This window comes from Manis javanica, chromosome 1 (genome assembly GCF_040802235.1).
Source record: "Manis javanica isolate MJ-LG chromosome 1, MJ_LKY, whole genome shotgun sequence".
Lineage (NCBI taxonomy): Eukaryota > Metazoa > Chordata > Mammalia > Pholidota > Manidae > Manis > Manis javanica.
In genome coordinates, this window is record NC_133156.1 from 219,113,090 (window position 1) to 219,128,886 (window position 15,797).

Consider the following 15,797-nt stretch of genomic DNA (forward strand, 5'->3'; position numbering starts at 1 on the left):
GCTAACAGGAATCTGCATGTAATCAAAGGCCAGTATGGAAATGAATAGGAATGAATGCTGTTTCATAGTGTTTGAAGATTTATTCCACGGTGGAGCGATTTTTTCTTCATTTATCTCAAATGTAGTAGTACACACCTACTTAATCAGAGACCTATGCCTCTAAGCAAGAGCCTAAGGGCAAGTAAACCTAACCTTAAATGTACTCAGTCACATCTAATACCAATGACAGATTTTCCTAAATTTCCTTTCTAGACAAAGACCTAGAAATTGAGCCAACATTCATTCATTCATTTAAATAATTAGTAAATTTTAATGTCATTTATTCCACTAGAAATAAGTAACTAGAATATCTAGCAGTAGTTTGGATAAAGACAATTCACATTTTAATTACTTCATAATGTAGATTTGGAGCTAAAATAACACACCCTGAGTCAAATTTGATTCCTTTCCACTTAAAGGGACCAAGTAAAATTTTGACTTTAATAGCTGAACTTCTGAGGGAAGATCTGAGAAAATGCTAATTAGAGATGTAGTCCTTTGATGAAATTACTAGGCTCCAGACTTGTCAAAATCAATGCAAAACTGAGGATAGGCTTTACTATTCTGCAAAGCAGTATTTTTACATCAGCTGCTTCATTTCCCTCCTTCTTTTAAAACAGATGCAGATGAAATGCCTTCTACATGAATGAACACTGACCTTCTGTTCAACTGTTTTCTAAATGCAATACTGTGGGTTTAAACAGTATGCTTTAATATAAATAAAGTAGTATCTTGTACAGTCAATTTAGCTTAAGAGATGAGAAACACTACTATGAAAATCACTTATCAAATATTCTGCTCTTTTAAAAGGTGTTTTTACAAGCAACACAGGACGAAAACATCCAACTATTACTTTATTTATATTACTATGTTTAAGTTACATGGAAAAAACAACCAAGCAGTTTTGCCCATTTCAGGTAAGTTTCCAATCGACACCAGTTACATGGTGACAAATAACTAGGAATGGTGACTTCTTTGGGTCAAGACTGACAGGAAGAATGGGCTCTGTTGCTACGGTTCATCTCCAACAAGAATATGGCACAATGGCCAGCACAAGCCATACTAACACTGAACCTTGAGCGCACTGGTCACGAATTCGGATTTCTTCTCTGAAGCTAGCAAATCAAGTGAAGTAACTGGGTTTAAAAAACAAAGTTTTAAAATAAAGCCCAACTAAGTTTAAAAACCATGCTCTTGACACATTTTCCTTTCAAAATTTACATAAAACACACTTTTACTCTAACAGCCCAGATTTTTTTCTTCACACAGCTCACCTAGTAGTTGCAGATGTATTATTCTGCCTCAAGATGTAAACATAGGGGAAAAAAATTAACAGCATCTGCATAATATTCTCTCTACACTGCTGTCGGATGGAAAGTAGAAAATTAAAAAAAAGAAAGAAAGAAAAAAAGGTTCCATCTTAGTTCTCACAACCTCTTGTTCCACAGTTCATGAATCCGACTCTGATGCTAAGGTGACAGTGTATGTAAGTAGATTTTTGTTTTCAGTGAAGGAGACCTGGGAAAAGACGGAGTTATCTCTTTTTCTTCAAGAGTTATCAGATGGTACATGCTCCTCAAAGCCCTCACTCTCTCGAACTAGAGCACGTTCCAGGATCACGCGACCTTCCTTATAACGCTGGCTGTCTTCAGTGGCAAACTCATAGATCCATCCCAGTTTGCTATTGCAGTTTTTGCAGCTCACATCTCGAACCATGTGGCGGCCAGTGAGCATGACCCGGTCTTGAACTTCACTGTACTGCAGGTTAACTACCTAAGAAACATGTGAAAACAGAAGTGCAAAGGCATATAAATTACTTGCCAAAAAAGTACATATTTTGATTGTCTTCTGAAGTTGCTGTAATTACACCAGAGCAGTTATGCCTTTAGTCAACCTATCATAACCTTCCCAAGGAGTGATTTTTAGACGCTGCTATGACAGGTAAATACTAATGCACTGCACTGGACATTCTAATGCAATCATGCAATACTGTACTCGTCCAAGCCACACTATTTATATGTACTAGTTACTTTTGGGTTGTACTGAAGAATCCTTGACTTGGAGTCAATAAAATCTTGGTTTGGGTCCAAATGTTATCATTCACCATTCAGTGAAGAATGTAAGTAAGACTATCAATATAAAAAAACCTAGTACAAAACAGGTATTCTATATAATTTGTTTCTGAAAATACATTTTATGAAGAAACAGACTGGGATAAACTAAACCTACTACAGACCATACACTGCAAGACCATACAGTTTTCAAGTAGGTTCAAAGAATCTGTTAAGAATTTCCAATAATTCTCAAAATCCAACAATCCCCTCTGTGCTACACTTTTTGTGTAAAGAGCTAGATAGAAAATATTTCTGGCTTTAAGGCGTCTATGGCGTTTGGTGTAACTATTTAAATAGTTCTGTTGTTGTGGCATAAAAGCAGCCACATACAACACATAAATCAATGAGCATTGCTGTGCTTCATTAAGCTTTGTTTACAAAAACAGGCAGCTCGCCTGCCAGTGTGCCAACCTCTGCTCTCAACCTAAATAAAGATCCTGGAGTACAAACTATCTACTCCGAGGAAAAACTTGTTTCTAAATGGAATAGCGGGGTGTACACTGAGGAAGTTTGGTTGACCTTTTAAGAGCAGTACCTTGGACTAAGTCTGTTTCTTAGCCTAAAAAACCTGGAAACTCAACTTTGCTAGTACACAGAATCACATCAACTCATTGCAAAAAAGCAAGCCAGAAATTAAAGAATCAGGCAGACATTTCTTTGTAAATCAGGAAATTCTTCCTGTTGGCAAAACTATGCAATAAACCAAATCACAATCGGAAGGATGGTTGGTGAACATAAATTAGCGCAAGGAAGTTGGTTAGATGTTCCTTACTCACTTTCACTGACAAGCTATGACACCTTAATGCAGCTATCTCCCTGTAAGGAATGAATCAGTGACATGGGTTTTGGGGTGTCTCAGTGACTTCATTCATAGTCTGTGGAGTCACTACCAAAGTCTCACACTCAATGTTTTCTGAACCAACAGTGACCACCCTTCTATTTTAACATAGACTTTAAACTTCCAAGGTTAAAAATCACATTCCAGTAATGCCTTCCTATGGTGCCACCAAGACAAACTAGTGGACAATCCTCTCTATAGACTGCAGCTCTCATTCTGACTCTCCTTGCTAGCTCCAAAGCTCTGAACAGGATTCTGGTACTGCTGTCAAAATACAACCACTGAAACCACCTAGGAAATGAACTGGTTTTCCCACCAACCTTGTTAAAGAGAAATGCTCTGCCAGTGGCGCCTGTGAACCGAGTGGAGATGAGTTCTGAGCGGTTGGTCAGGATTGTGTCGCAGTTTGCACAAGAAAACAGACGGGTACCCCCGATGTGATCAAGGAAAATTCTGCCCATTATTTTTTGTTGAAGTTCTAAAAACCTAGAAGCAAATAGAAAAGGATAAGGAATGCATTTTTATTTTTTAAACACTGCTAGTATTTACTTGGTGGGGGTCAGAGAACCATTTATATACATGTGATCTCTGCTTGGTAGTCCTCAGTATGTGAAACGGCTGACTGCATAGAAGGATCCAAAGTTCAGGCACTGAACAAGTAAATAGGCATACCCAAGCCAAGGACATTTTAGCAGCATGAGCCAAAAAGTAGACACTCTCAGGAAAAGCCAAGGGATGGTATCATTTCTCTTTTGCTTGGTATGAAAAAAATAGGAAGTAGAGTATCAGAAATTGAATGATGAAAAACAGAGAGGTGAGAAAAAAGGTTAAGCAGTAGGTGTTGAACATACATTCTGAACATGTGTAATTCGAGAAAAGACGTAAGGAAAGAATAGCATGAACCAAACAAGAATAGAAAAATGGGCAATCAGAAAATTGGAGGGTAGCATGGTTTGAGAGCATGGGGTAAGTCTCTGGTCACGAGGTGCACCTACAACCACGAAGGGGTAATGGCACTAACATAATATTGAGTTTGAGTCTGTGAAGCACTTGTACTAGGTGCTTTGTTTATTTCAAAATCATCACAGCTACTCTGTGAGGTTATTACCCCCTTTCACAGATTATCCAAGGTTATTAATTGGTCAAAGTTTACACAGCCTTCAAGTACAGAGAATCATGACTGGAATGCAGTTCACCTGACTCAAAGCCAAAAGTCTCCCATTCCTCTAAGCCTCCTGTAAGAAGGAGGCAAAGAAGATGGTCTAGGCCTGGCAGAAGACTAGGAAAACAACACAGAGGAAGGAAAAATGAGCCATTATTATATAATTTACTTAGTTAAGAAATCATACTGATTCAATAAATCATAGAAGTGCTGAATCACTGGGAAATAAAAAGCTTTGAATCTAACTTTTGAAACAAGAATAATCACAGTTCAGTAGGTCAAAACTGAGATTTAATATATACAACTTCTTAAATTCACAGCAATTAATGCCCTTCAACAGTATTTTTAACGATCTAGATATAGTAAAGCATACACTATAACTTTCATTAAAAAAAATTATTCCTGGGTGTAGTCATCAGATTCTGTGTTTTAAATATTTAATATTACGTCTTTAAAATGGCATGTGGAGCTGATACAGCTGCAAATATGAAAACAATCTAACATCTATGCTTTCAGTAAGAACTATCACCTTAAATTTGCAGAAATTCCATTACAAATTATAAGTCCCACTCCTCCTACCTGTGAACTTTCTTAGCCATTAGGCAGTCTTCGTGTCATTACCACAATGATCACTATGCTTAATAGGAGTCAGAACACAGGAGCTCCACAAGGAATGAAAAACAAATGGTGAATATAATTATAATTTGTATTTAGTAAAAGGAAAACCAGTGCAATTCACAAGAATGTCAATGAGTAAGTCTTGTTTAAGAAATGACATTTAGATTTCTGATTACATTTCTGCAAAATGACAACCCAAAGCAAAACTTACTGCCTATTGTTTCAGCCTTTAAGATGACAGCATTTAATTTTTCCAGAACACGATATTACATAATGGTCAGAGGTTGCAAATATGAGGCTTGCAGGCTGAATTCGTGTGGTGGCATAGGGATACAGCAGCAAACAAGACAATCCTTCTCTCACAAAAGTCATTGCGAGTATTTTATTTGCCCCCCTCCCAGTTTTTTATTCTCAATATAAACAGCTGAGCTATCATTTAAACTTTGAAAGATTTCATTAGAATTGATAGTTGGAAGGCCATTTCATTTGTTCAGTCTCCACTCTGCATCACATTAGCTACTTCACATGTAAGACATTTGAATTTATGATTCTTGATATATAAGGCATTCAACAACCCTGACAGCACCTGATTTTGGTCATGTTTCTTAATACTGGTCACTTCAGAAAGTAATCAACAGCAAAGTTTTACAGTCTCACCTATTAAGACATAGTCTCTGGATTCTGTATTTCTCTGAAATCTAGCATTTGTGCAATGATTTAGCCTATAGCTTGGGCTTCTGGGCTACCTTAAAAGCCAATTTTACTTCAAACTTTTAAATAGAGAATTCATATTGCAACTTGTGGATAAAGTGAAGGTTCCTGTGGCCAGGATTCTCACCTGGCCCTAGCTGGTTAGCTCACTACACGTGTGGGCAATGTATTATTACTGACTCTACATAAAGAGCTCCACCCAGTGCTCTGGGTGACATGGTGCACGGCTACAAGGCTACAGGAGAGCAGAGACAAGGCTGGAGTGGTGGCTGTGCAGAGGACAGAGACTGAGACAGCTGTGGGGGTAGAGAGGCCCAGAGGCAGAGACCAGCTTGCTGTATATGCAGACTCGCTCTGAGTGGATGGGATTCTAGTGATTGACCTGCCACTGTGGAAATAAAGTTGGGTATAAACCTTTCAACCCAAGAACGTTCTACTGTCATTTCTTTGGTCACACTGAATCCACAGTGAATTTGCCCAGGGCTATCTTGCCAATGGTCAAACTCACTGGCAAGACAAACTTACTCAACAATAATTCAAGAGTAGATGTTTTAGAATCGACCACAGCAGAAGCAATTATGGAATATGTACTGGACTTCAAAATGAGCTCTACCTGTACCTTCTGCCTATATCATTCTATTTTTGTCAAAATTATAATAAAGCTGTGATTGTTCATTACTGGGTAAAGGCAAGCTCGTTATTCCTAAATGGGATAAACAGATTTAACATGCCTTTCTTCCCCGCTTCAAATCAGTTTATTTTTTACTTTTACTCAAGTATTTTTACTGGATTCAATTCTATGATTCATTATCAAGACCACAAATATCTGTGCAGAATCAGTATTCCTCTTTGTGGGTGCCGTTTATATAGTACTATATATGCACATAAAACTATAAAATATAGTTCTTATTTGCCAAAAGAGACAAGCTAGATTGCCATGGAACCTAGCAAAAGCAAACAAAACATCACTTGCTGTTGAAAGTCTTTAGGAAGCAGAAAAACCTGCAGTCATTAGGTTCCAGGTGTTAAGCCTTAGCTTTGCAAGGCTAAAAATGCAACCTAGTACTGACATACATCTAAAGTCTGGAGAGGCTGCTGTCAATCAGAATGCCACTCTATTAAAAAGCTGAAACACAATACTGAATTGAGCTTCTCTGGACCCTGATGACAGACTGAATTCTGCCTTAGACCTAGTAAGTATTCTATGTAAACAGCTTATGGGACAATGCATTTGGTACTTTACATACCACATCTAATCTTGGCAATCTTTAAAGTAGGTGTTTATTATCCAACTCTTGAACAGAAAGATTGTTTTTTCTGAAACTGGCCAAATTGGGATCTTAAGTAAATCTTGCATCACTTCTTTTCAAGCCACTCATTCTGTAGTGACCAGACAGTTGCCAGATTCAGTCTTTCCCCCTAAAATTTACTACGTAATGCCTCCATGCTTATCCTACTATATTCCCCATCCTGATTGATGACAATTTCAATCACACACTTTCCTAAACTAGAAATCCTGTCAACTTCTTAAAGAAACTGCAAAATTGATAATACCTTCTAAATCACTTCTGGAGGTCTTTCCTCCCTCTCACTCAACATCTTAATTCAAATTCTCATCACTTCTAGATAAACTCTTGAGGGCAGGGAGTGTGTATTTTAAATGCAACATTCACAGGCACCACTGCATTTGTGCTAAATTAGACAGTACTATAAAAATAGGACGAAAGGCACGTGCTTCAGCCATCTCTAAGAGCTCATAGAGACCACTCTACAAGCTTTGAAACTATTTTCTGACAGGATAAATATAGAGCTGATTCTTAAAAAAAAAAAAATATATATATATATATATATATATATATATATATATATATATATATATATATATATATTTTAAAGGAATTTATATACCATAAAATTTAGCCATTTAAGTTGAATGATTTTAATTAAGTTTATAGAGTTGTGCCACCATCACCATAAACCAGCTTTAGAATATTTCCATCACCTCCCTGATACTCCCACAAACCCCTTTGTAGTCACTCCCTCCTCCCACCCCTAGCCACACTGATCTACTTTCTAATTGCTTTTACATCCAGAATATTTCCCAGATATACTAGTCACCTGCTTGGACTTAGAACTTGAATCCCAAATCTCTTCAGCCACAAATTTTCAGAATATCTTAAAAGTGAGCTTTCACAGATGACTCATGTTCTCTGTGTTGACTACAGGGGTACCTTACTGTACTCCCTAAGTAATAAAATGCATGCTTTGCCGTCCATGTTGCAATATAAATTTAATATTTATAATACTTTCTTCCTTTTCAACATTTCCAACAAAAAACAGAATTTAGTAATCTTAATTTTTTAAGTACCATTCTCTAGATAATTTTATAAATAAGGTCTCTTTGATTCTAGCTTCTCCTAGTTACAGGTTATTAAAATCCTTAAGAGGTTTAAATAGTTACTCATTTGGTGGCTGTTTAACTGGGGGCTTATAAGCAGTTTACTTGAAATTACAGGAAACAATGACATAACTCAATTCGTAGATGATATACAGAACCTATTTTAGTAACTGTTTTCAATCCCACCTTCACCAAATAGCACATTTAGCTAAATAGAATTTTCAAGATCTATTTAATAGCAGACCCCAATGAAGCAACCATATTTTTAGGACCTTTACCTTTTTATATGATTTGTAAAAAATGTACAGGAATAGGAATTACAGGATCTGTATGAGAAATAAAGGTTTTTCTCTTTCAGAAATCCATTAAAGACAATGTCTCTAGGAATGTATTCATTAAAAAAAAAAGATATTATGGACTCCACATAAATTTCCTACTTTGAGTTCAGGTCAGTAAAACAGTTTTCCAAAAAAGAGTATTTTTAAAAAATTAAGACTTAATTTTTTTAGACAGTTTTAGGTTCACAGCAAAACAAGATGGCAATTTTCCATACAGCCCCTGCCCCACCCATGTAAGGCTTCTCTCATTATCAACATCTCCCACCAGAGTGGTACACTTGTTCTAACAAATGAACCCAATGACACATCATCAACACCCAAAGTCCATAGCTCACATCAGTGTTCACTCTCAGTGTTGTACATTCTATGCATTTGGACAAATATATAATGCCTTGTATCATTATGGTATGACAGATTATTTTCACTGCCCTAAAAATCCTCTGTGCTCTGCCTATTCATCCCTCCCCCTGCCAACCATTGATTTTTACTGTCTCTGTATCTTTGCCTTTTCTAGAATGTCATGCAGTTGGAATCATATGTATATAGTCTTTTCAGATTGGATTCTTTCACTCAGTAATATGAATTTAAGGTTCCTCCATGCCTTTTTAATGACTTAATAGCTCATTTGTTTTTAGTGAATTTTTCAATTGTCTGATGTATTAGTTTATCCATCACGTACTCAAGGACATGGTGGTTGCTTCCAAGTTTTGACAATTACGAATAAAGCTGCTATAAACATCTGTAAGCAGGACTCTGTGTGGACATAAGTTTTCAACTCCTTTGGGTAAATGCCAAGAACTGATGGATCATATGGTACCTCTAGTTTTGTAAGAAACCACACTATCTTCAAAGTGGCTGTACCATTTTGCATTCCCACCAGCAATGAATTGAGAATTTCTATTGCTCTACATTCTTGTCAGCATTTTGTTGTCAGTGTTGTAGATTTTGGCCATTCTAATAGGTGTGTAGTTATATCTCACTGTTTAAATCTGCATTTCCCTGATGACATATAGCATGAAGCATATTTTCATATGCTATTTATCATCTAGGTATCTTTTTTTATGCGGTGTCAAAGTCTTTGGACCATTTTTTAATCAAACTGTTTTCTTATTGTTAGGTTTTAAGAGTGCTTTGTGTATTTTGGTAACAGCCCTTTATCAGGTAAGTCTCTTACGAACATTTTCTCCCAGCCTGGCTTATCTTCTCATTCTCCTGACGTGGTCTTTTGCAGAGCATCAATTTTAATAAAGCCCAGCATATCAATAATTTCATTCATGGATCAAGCCTTTAGTGTTATATTTAAAAAGTTATTGTTGTACCTAAGATCATCTAGGCTTCTGTGTTATCTTCTGGAAGTTTTTTTTTTTTTTACAGTTTTGCATTTTACATTTAGGTCTGTGATCCATTTTGAATTAATTTTTGTGAGAGGGATATAACGCCTTGCCTTGACCCAGTTTCTTGCATGTGGATGTTCAGTTGTTCTACCACCATTTACTTAAAAAGAGTATCTTTGCTCCACTGTATTGCCAAGCTCCTCTTGTCAAAGATCACTTGACTATATTTATGTGGGTGTATTTCTGGGCTCTCTATTCTGTTCCGTTGATCTATTTGTCTATTCTTTTGTTATTATCACAACTGCTTTGATTACTGTTGTTTCTAGTCAGTCTTATAGTTAGCTAGTGTCAGGTTTCCAACTTTATTCTTTGCCTTTGTGTATTAGCTATTCTGTGTCTCCTGCCTCACTACAGAAACTTTAGAATCAGTTTCCTGATACAAAGTAATGTGTTGGGATTTTGTTGGGATTGCACTGAATCTACAAATCAAGTTAGGAAGAACTGACATCTTGACAACAGTGAGTCTTCCTATCCACAAATATGGTATATCTCCCCATTTATTTAGGTGTTCTTAATTTCATTCATCAGTTTTGCATTTTTCCTCATATAGGTCTTATACACATTTTGCTAGATTTATACCTAAGTATTTCATTTTTTTTGATGCTAATGTAAATGTATTTGGTTTTAATTTCAATTCACTTGTTCATTGCTGGGATTGGTATATAGTTGTATGCATTAATAAATTAAACAGTTATCTTGTTCATTAGTTTGGCTCACTGCTAAACGTTTTCCTTAAAAGCAAGGGTCAGCAAATAAGTAAGGACTATATGCAAAATTCAGCTTACCAACTATTTGTTGGCCCACAAGCTAAGAATGGTTTTTATACCTTTCAATAGTAGGGAACAAAAGATTATTTTGTGACAAATGAAAACTTTAAGAAATCCAAATTCCAGTATCAATAAATAAAGTTTTATTGGGACACAGTCACTCATTTGCTTATACATGCCTGCTCTCTATTATGGCAGAGTTTCAGTAATTGCAACCGAAACCTATGGCCTGCAAATTTCACAATATTCACTATGTGGCCCTTGACAGAAAGTAGGCCAATCCTTACTTAAAAACTGTTTCGACATTAAAAATCTCTTCATTTAGAAAGCAGTCTTCTCAGAAAAAGTAATTTTGGTTGACATTCAGGTTTAAGGATCAATAGGCATTATTTGAAAATATCACTTTAATTCTGCTCTTTTCTTGTGAGTTTTTAGCTAAAACTTACAACTTTCTGTAATCAGTGAGCATGTTAAAGTTCAACTATAAAAAGATTATAGAAAAAGAGAATATATACCCAGCTACTACCTCCTTCTCTCCCCACCCCTAAGATTTAAACAATGTAGCCCAGATCCTTGAGCTTGGGAGTCAGACAACCCAGGTTCCTATCTCAGCTTTGCCCCTTAAAACCTATTGTAAACTTTGGGTAAAGTATCCGCCCTTTCTTCACCTGTAAAACGGTAACAGCTGTATCCATCTCTGAGGTGTGAGAATTAAACTGAGATAATGCATTCTGAGAACAATGCCTGGCACACAGTAAATGCTGAACAACAGTAGATGCTGTAAAATTAGATTATTTTCCTCAACATTCCCAGTCTTATTAGAGATGACAAAAGCAAGGCCACAATTTGAAACAGTAACAAGTGGCTTCATATCCTGTTAATTACTAAAGCACTAAGTGACCAGGTGACAGAAATTACAAATAGGAGGAAAGTTAGAAACCTTCTGAAGCAACTCAAATTCTTGGTGACACAGTTCTAGGTCTTAAAAATAGGAACTTATCCTTTGTGTAATTAAGAATCCAGTTCTGATTTAACTCTGGCAGGTAGAATTCTCGGGAGGAAGCCTCACACTTTCCAAGTCTAAGGACTTTTCCTTTATAAAGGAATTATTTCCTCTAGGTATTTCCACAGACCACAGAACACAACATTACCTGAACTATGGACAGGTTGAAAGAGGTTTTTCTACTGCACCAGAAGGTGGTGCAAATTCAAGTACAAAGACTCTTTTCTGCATGGAACTGAATGTGCAAGAGCTTAGTGCAGAAAAGGTTAACGGAATTTGCCCTTCCAAGGGAGGTGGTGTTTTGCAATGGTTCTGCTAAAATGAAAACATGCAGAAGCATGCTTGCATAGTATCTGGGTTTCAGTCTCTTCTGTCTCCAAAACAAAGGACCCATCATAATCCAAAGAACTTTTAACAGCGCTGGGTTGATTACAACAATTAACATTTAATACTAGTGTCATCTCATCTACTAAAGAAACATAAACTGTTGATCTGTAAAAACCAATTTTTCAATTTTTGCACAAAATCTTTCACCAAGCCAAGGCTACTGTGACACAAGAAAGCTGTACTTTACTCTTGAAAATTCACTTGGATTAACCAACCAGTTTCCTTTGCTGTGTCAAAAGTTGCTCCGATTGTGGACTCGGGTCTTCAGTTGTTTGTATTTGTGTTCTTGCCCTTCAAATAATGCTTTTGATTTTGTTAAGCATTTTCCCGAATTTATTAGGTTTCTATAATACTTATTTAATCATCACTAGAAATAAGACTAGTGCATAGCTCAGTCAGTTAGTTCAACAATCTGAATTGGTAATCTCCCCAAAACACCTTTGGGCAAGACAAATTCAAGATCTCTCATTTGTTGTCATTGTAATACCATGCATCAAAAAGGCCTGTAATTGGATGGACTGGACCTGTAACTTACTGTCTGGTTTCCTGATTCAGGTGTTAAGTAGCTGAGTCATGTCGCAGTAAAGGTTTGGTCCCTACATTACCTAGACATTACTGCACAGGACTACCAGGGAAACTAGTATTGATTCATATAGCCATGCAGACTATAAAACCTAAAATGATAATCTGGGCAGAAATATTCTTAGGACTATCTTCATATCTCATGAACATTTAGGACTAGATCATGTCTCAATGACTATTTTTTTGGAGGGTAGTAGCTAGTTTAATCTTTACTTTTTATACTATTTTGGCCTTATTTCCTTTCTCTTTCTATTGTTTCTAAACCTTTTTCCTGTCACCTACCACTTGAGCAGTGCAAAAGGCAAGTAAATCCAAGGGAAATTCCTCAATGATCCAACCAGATATTTTAGAAGCCACGTGTTCACTTTACTAACGTTTTTAAGATCTAATTTACTTAGTTGCCCTGTATCGACTTAAGTAATTTACTTGAACACATTTCATCACGTCATGGTTCTAAAGTTTAAAAAGTCAGTAGGCCTGTACTGGGCAATGAGCTGGTTGAGGATGTGATAAAGGCAGATTATGAGTCCTTTTCCAAGAAGTGTACATTGTACCTAATGTGCCAGTACATACCCAAGAAGGTAATGGGATACACGGAAAATATTCTGCATGCCAAATTCCACAAGCTACTCCTTCTAACAATTTGTAAATACTTCAGGCCTGTTTTCCTACTTAGGCCTCTGTCTGCCCAATAGCAACCCAATTTTCTAGTAGTTGTAATCAATACCAATCCACTTCAGAATGCTTCTTACTTCACTCTTACTCATTTTTCACTACCCCATTTTTTAACTCTTAACATTTCATAACTAATATTTAACTTTGCACTATTACTCAATTTCATTTGTCTATAAGTTTCTAGAGAAAACAGTAAGTTCTTTGTTAATTTCCTTCTTACCTAACAATACAAATATGCAATAAACTTTTAGGAAAAGAATCGACGACACTTCACATCTGGCACAAATATGTACCCTAGAAACACTTAATCCATTTCGGTTGTCTCTGGTGGGACGAAGCTGCAACAGTGTACGTGCGGCTGTGCAAAAAGTTAGACAATAACCTATTACCCCCAGTCATTTCGCCAGCAAGTCTTAACTTTCCAAAAACACAAGGTTAGCTAGCCTGAGGTTACTTCATGTTTTCCATTTGTCAAGAAGACCTGGAATAAAAATCCTCATATTACCGACAAGGATCTGTAAACAGAAAAAGTTTAAAAATAGATGAGCTGTACACCTTCCCAGATTCTCTTGAACGGGGGATTAACAGATGCCAGAATTAAACAGACCTATGTAGTAGTTTTCCAATTCCCACAGTTCCTAATACTCATTGTCCTACTTACCTACGTAAGAGCGTGAAAATCGGGTGCAGAAACACGCCGCACGCCTAGCCTCCTTCGAGCTGGGACAAGAAGGACGCCGCCTGCCGCCGGGGACCACGAGACCGCCCGCACTGGGTCAGTTCAGCCCGCAGCGGCCCAGGCCCGCGAGCGCCCCACAGCCCCCGCTGATTGCAGGCACGTGACGTCGCGGGCCAATCGGGAGAGGCCGGGGCCGGGCACGAGCGCCGCGCGGCCTCCCTCCGCACCACAAACACGGGCCGGAAACAGCTGAGCGGGCGGCGGCCCGAGATCCCGCAGGCCTGCCGCGCCCCGCGGCGTGGAGAGCCAGACGGCTGCGTAACAGCCGCACCACGCCGTCCGCAGGCGGGCGGGACCCCTTCCTCGGCTCAGGAACCAGCAGAAGAGGGCAGGGAGGCGGGCGTTCACCCCGCGGGACAGAAAACAAAAGCCGACACCGCTCCCCGCCCGTGGCAAGTGCCAGGTGGCCCGGTATGTGGCCCTTTTTTAAAGACGAGCCATACCGTGGCGTAATCACGGCTCCGCAACTTGGGAGTCGAGTTCCGACTTCACTCCGAGGCCGGGTCGTGGCGAAGTGCCGAGAGAACAGGCCTCCCGGAGCGCCCCCCACCCCCCCAAGCGCGGAACCCGGCGCGCGCCCCCGACACCACGGCAGGGACGCAGCCGTGGGGGCGGGGCAGCCCAGACGAGGGTATCGCCAACCGAACTGCCTGAAGAAAGAGCGCCGGAGGCCTCGACTACAACCGGCAGGCCCTTCGAGCCGGCGCTGAATGGGAACGGCCGCGACGACAGGGCGCCGGCGCCGAGCTGCGGGGTCGCGGCTGTTGTGATCGCGCTGGTTGCCCGGGCTGCGCAGCGGGGGCGGTCCGACGGCAGCCGCGGCGCCAGGGCCTCACAAAGAGGAAACGACCCAGCTAGTCGCCCCGTAGACACGGCGCGGGGGCCCGCCCACATCGGCCGGGGGCGGCTGCGCAGAGACCCCGGGGGGGGGGGGGGGGGAGCGCGGCGAGGAAGAGGCTCTTCCTGCCTGGGCACCTCCCCCCCACCCCCCCCCGCCCCGGGCCGATCCTCGAGTGCTTCGAAGCCGCCGGCCCGAAGGCCTCCTCAGTCCCCCTAGGACTCCGAGCCCAGCCCCCGCTCGCCGCACTCACCCCGAACCGCTGTGAGATCAGCGACCGCCTGCGACTCCTCGCTCCTCAGCTGGGACGAAGCCCTTCGTCCACTAGTCTCAGGTTTAGTGAGGCCCGGACTTGGCCCCGCCTCTCCCTGGTTGGGCCTCAGCGTCTATCACACAGCCTAGCTCCGCCTCCCGAGCAGACGGCAATCCCGGTTGGCCCAGAACGCCCTTCATTTATAGGCCACGCCCTTCCCGTCACCCTGCCCCTTCCGCTGGGGCCAGCCCCTTCCCTGTTTCACCCTCTCCCACTCCCGCTTGCCTTCGCGTCGCGGCCCACCCCCACCCTGCAGTCGCAGGCCTGGGGCGATCCCCCGGCCGGTCGCCCCTCCCCTGACCCAACACCTCGGACACGTACAGCCAATCAAAGAGGCTTACTCTGCCCCTCTCCGGAGGTGGCCAATGTGGAGAGACTTAGGAGCCACCCCTTCCCAGCTGAGAGCACACAACACAGCATCCACGTGAGTCAGCTTCTTAAAGGAGACTGCCCCGCCTTCCTAATTGCTGCGTCTGTGAGATATCTCACGTCGTTGGCGTCACCTGGTGAAGGCTAAAGCCGGCTTCCTGAGGCCCAGTGATGACATGAAAGCAGGTTGTTTTCGTAGGCAAAGCAGGTGCCTAGGTAGCTCAAATGTACCGAATAATTTGGAGACTGCGTACTCTTTCTTGCCCCTTCTTGTAGAGGGCCACCTTTTATTTACAAACCCCAAATTCTTTGAGTGTGAACATATAGGAACTCCCGCAGAACATCCGTGAAAAATAGGATTTATTTCAAGTGTACCTGTTTTTATTTACAGCTCCCTAAGTTTTCTCCTGGTAGTCGAAGTGATTATCAAAAAGATGAGAAAATTCAGTCTTCTACATGGAGATTTTCTGCTTCAGAGCCTAAAATTTGTTTGTTGAAAAGGGTAGCTGTTC

At 40.3% G+C, this 15,797-nt stretch overlaps 1 protein-coding gene across 2 annotated transcripts; it reads right to left on the reverse strand.

The window, feature by feature from the left end:
* Window positions 1–880: 880 nt before the first annotated feature.
* YPEL5 (yippee like 5) lies at window positions 881–15,120 on the reverse strand. Of its 2 annotated transcripts, none has more exons than XM_017644129.3 (3): window positions 14,857–15,120; window positions 3,312–3,477; window positions 881–1,812 (listed from the first exon to the last, which is right to left on the reverse strand). In XM_017644129.3, the coding sequence occupies exons 2-3, from the start codon at window positions 3,450–3,452 to the stop codon at window positions 1,588–1,590; spliced, it is 366 nt and encodes a 121-aa protein (XP_017499618.1). In that variant the 5' UTR covers window positions 3,453–3,477; window positions 14,857–15,120; the 3' UTR covers window positions 881–1,587. The 2 variants fall into 2 exon arrangements, with proteins under 2 accessions (XP_017499618.1, XP_073070877.1); XM_073214776.1 differs by lacking the exon at window positions 14,857–15,120 and adding an exon at window positions 13,688–13,825.
* Window positions 15,121–15,797: the final 677 nt, after the last annotated feature.

Excerpts from the sequence above, each read along its gene's own strand:
- YPEL5 (XM_017644129.3), bottom strand. The coding sequence starts at position 3,452 with ATGGGCAGAATTTTCCTTGATCACATCGGGGGTACCCGTCTGTTTTCT. Across the intron at positions 1,813-3,311 it reads GAGCATTTCTCTTTAACAAG|GTAGTTAACCTGCAGTACAG; the intron begins GTTGGTGGGAAA and ends CATGTTTCTTAG.